The 2,435-nt window shown below is 47.1% G+C and overlaps 1 protein-coding gene across 1 annotated transcript; it reads right to left on the reverse strand.

Annotated features, from left to right (window-relative positions):
* Positions 1 to 1,186: 1,186 nt before the first annotated feature.
* On the reverse strand, positions 1,187 to 2,110 carry LOC123409425. The gene is made up of 2 exons (XM_045102332.1): positions 1,690 to 2,110; positions 1,187 to 1,544 (listed from the first exon to the last, which is right to left on the reverse strand). The coding sequence occupies exons 1-2, from the start codon at positions 2,108 to 2,110 to the stop codon at positions 1,474 to 1,476; spliced, it is 492 nt and encodes a 163-aa protein (XP_044958267.1). The 3' UTR covers positions 1,187 to 1,473.
* Between the last annotated feature and the right edge of the window lie 325 nt (positions 2,111 to 2,435).

Consider the following 2,435-nt stretch of genomic DNA (forward strand, 5'->3'; position numbering starts at 1 on the left):
TAATCTGGCGAGGAAACCAAACGCTCCCATAGTAGCCTGCCGCCTGCAGTCACCTCCCTCGCTTGCCACGAAGCTAAACATACAGTGAGTAACCTTCCCAAATATAATACACGCATATAAAGATTAAAGTTGATGATGAGTTCATATATAGGTTCAACATATTTTCTAAAATAGATAAATACAGGCATCCCTACATGTAGAACTAAAAACCTTTCAAAAGTCATATAATAAATAAGTATACTTTAGTGACATATGAGATCAGTCATAAATAAACAAATTAATACACTACTTTCTTGTTAGACCAACTTCTTTGTAGAAAGCACAAATAACAAGCACGAAAGTGTGACTTCAACTCAAAGTTGATCTTGGTTTTATTTTTTCTTCCCAACCTGCTATGATTATTTAAAATCCTTTGAAGATGCATGCCTCTCACTATATTTTGCCTATCTATTTTACTTGTAAATCACTCAGCAGCCACGAAGACATTAACGTTATTTGACTACCTTTGAAGCCAATTTCTTCGTGGCAACACACGGATATCATGCTAATAATAATAAGTTTAATCGCACTTTTTGCGGGAACCCGCATCCAAATTGCTGCCACCGGAACATTGCCTTGTAGATTGAGCGTGCCATCCTCGTTCCTCCTTCCATGTGCTGCCCCCGTGGGCGACCCGAGGGGAATCCCTAGCCGCCCTCCCCCTCGAGCCCTCCCGCCTCCCACCCTCCTCGCCGCCGTCTGCTGCGTCACCACTACCAGAAACTACACTTTTCCCCGCAACCAAAAACCCACGGGAAAAGGGATACTACCGTCACAAAAATATTTCTTGTCGGCTAGCCAAAAATGCGTCAGGAATACAATGACAGGGAAATGATTGGATGCCTGAAGGCCAACCGACAGAAAATTGTTTCCCCCCAAATGTTGCTCCGTCAGGTTTAGACATCAACTTAATGTGACGGCGACCGTCGGGAAAAACCGTAACGTAAGTATATTTCCCTGGTCGGCCGGGAAAATGGCGTTGCATCACATATATGGTCGGCCGGCAGGAAAACATCATAGCCCACAGGAAATTGAGCTGAAGGTGGCTAACCATGAGTCCAATCAACGCAAATTCATTTATGAAATACATAATAAGGAAAAGTGTCCACATGATATGTCAATGACAGCCAAGCATCCAAACTGTACACGCCACATAAAAGTTTCATATATATACATTTAAGCAAGAGTAACATATATACATCTATGTTACACACCTACAAGCCACCAACAACTACATACCGCTAATTATCAAAGACATGGATAGTATAGTTCGGCCAGTAGCACTATGTTGCATCCGAGTGCACAAGGCAACGCACTGATAGAATAGAAAAATACATGCATACAAAACATTCTAGGTAGGTTCATGATCAGGGACATCACTTACATACATATCACTTCACACAAGTGAATGCAACATCTCCTTCCCTTCCTGCTCTACAACCACAAATCTCCATCTCCATCTCCATCTCCATCTCCATCTTCCCTTCCTGAATGCAACATTCTCCCTGCATGCCACACCCACCCAAGTCAGACTAGATAAACAGACTGCAAATCCTCCATGCGTAGGAGGATTTGTAGTGGAAATCGTGAAGCAGCTCGGACAGTATAACAAAGGAATATCGCCCGCAGCTGATCGATTGTCCAACCCACCTTTTTTTTCTACACTAGAGAGGAGAGGAGAGGATGTTGTTGAGGACGAGGTCGGCGGCGTCCATGACGGGGCCGGAGAGGAAGACGACGCGGCGGTCCCCAGCCGGAGAGCGTGATGCGGGCGCCGGAGGTGGGACCCCGCCTTGCCGATGATGCGTCCGGCCTCGTTCTTGTCGGAGAAGAAAGAGGGGGCGGTACCTTGGTAGCGGTCGTCGTCGGTGGTAGCGGAGGCCGGCGGCGGCGGGGAGGAGACCATGGCGATGACGGCAGGCGAGAGTGCGTACAGACGGAGTGCGGGGAGAAGGAAAGACGCCACCTTTTTCCTTGCCTTGCCTTCCTTTGTCCTGTGTCTGTGTGTCTGTCTGTCTTTCTTTTGTTTTGCCTCCAGACAGACCACCAGCCAGTGGAGCGGGCCCCGCATGTCAGTGGGCCACATCAACCAGTGCTGGTTTCTTTCATTTTTTTTTCTCAAACGAGGGCGTTGATTAACAAGAAGAGAATTGCCCGATTAATTGACGAAAAATCGGGCTAAAACCGATACAGAACACAACCCATATGAAATGGGCACCACCAGTCAACCTGACCACCGATATATGGGACCCGAACCTACAAAAAAGAAAGACATCCGCCTCGGAGTCGCGAGTGTCGTCGTCATCACATGTTGCCTCGAATCGGACGACTCCAACTTCACCAACGAGCTCCAACATCGAAGCCCTCCCGCAAACAGTTGCAAAAGCCATGACCCA

This window comes from Hordeum vulgare, chromosome 7H, assembly GCF_904849725.1.
Source record: "Hordeum vulgare subsp. vulgare chromosome 7H, MorexV3_pseudomolecules_assembly, whole genome shotgun sequence".
Lineage (NCBI taxonomy): Eukaryota > Viridiplantae > Streptophyta > Magnoliopsida > Poales > Poaceae > Hordeum > Hordeum vulgare.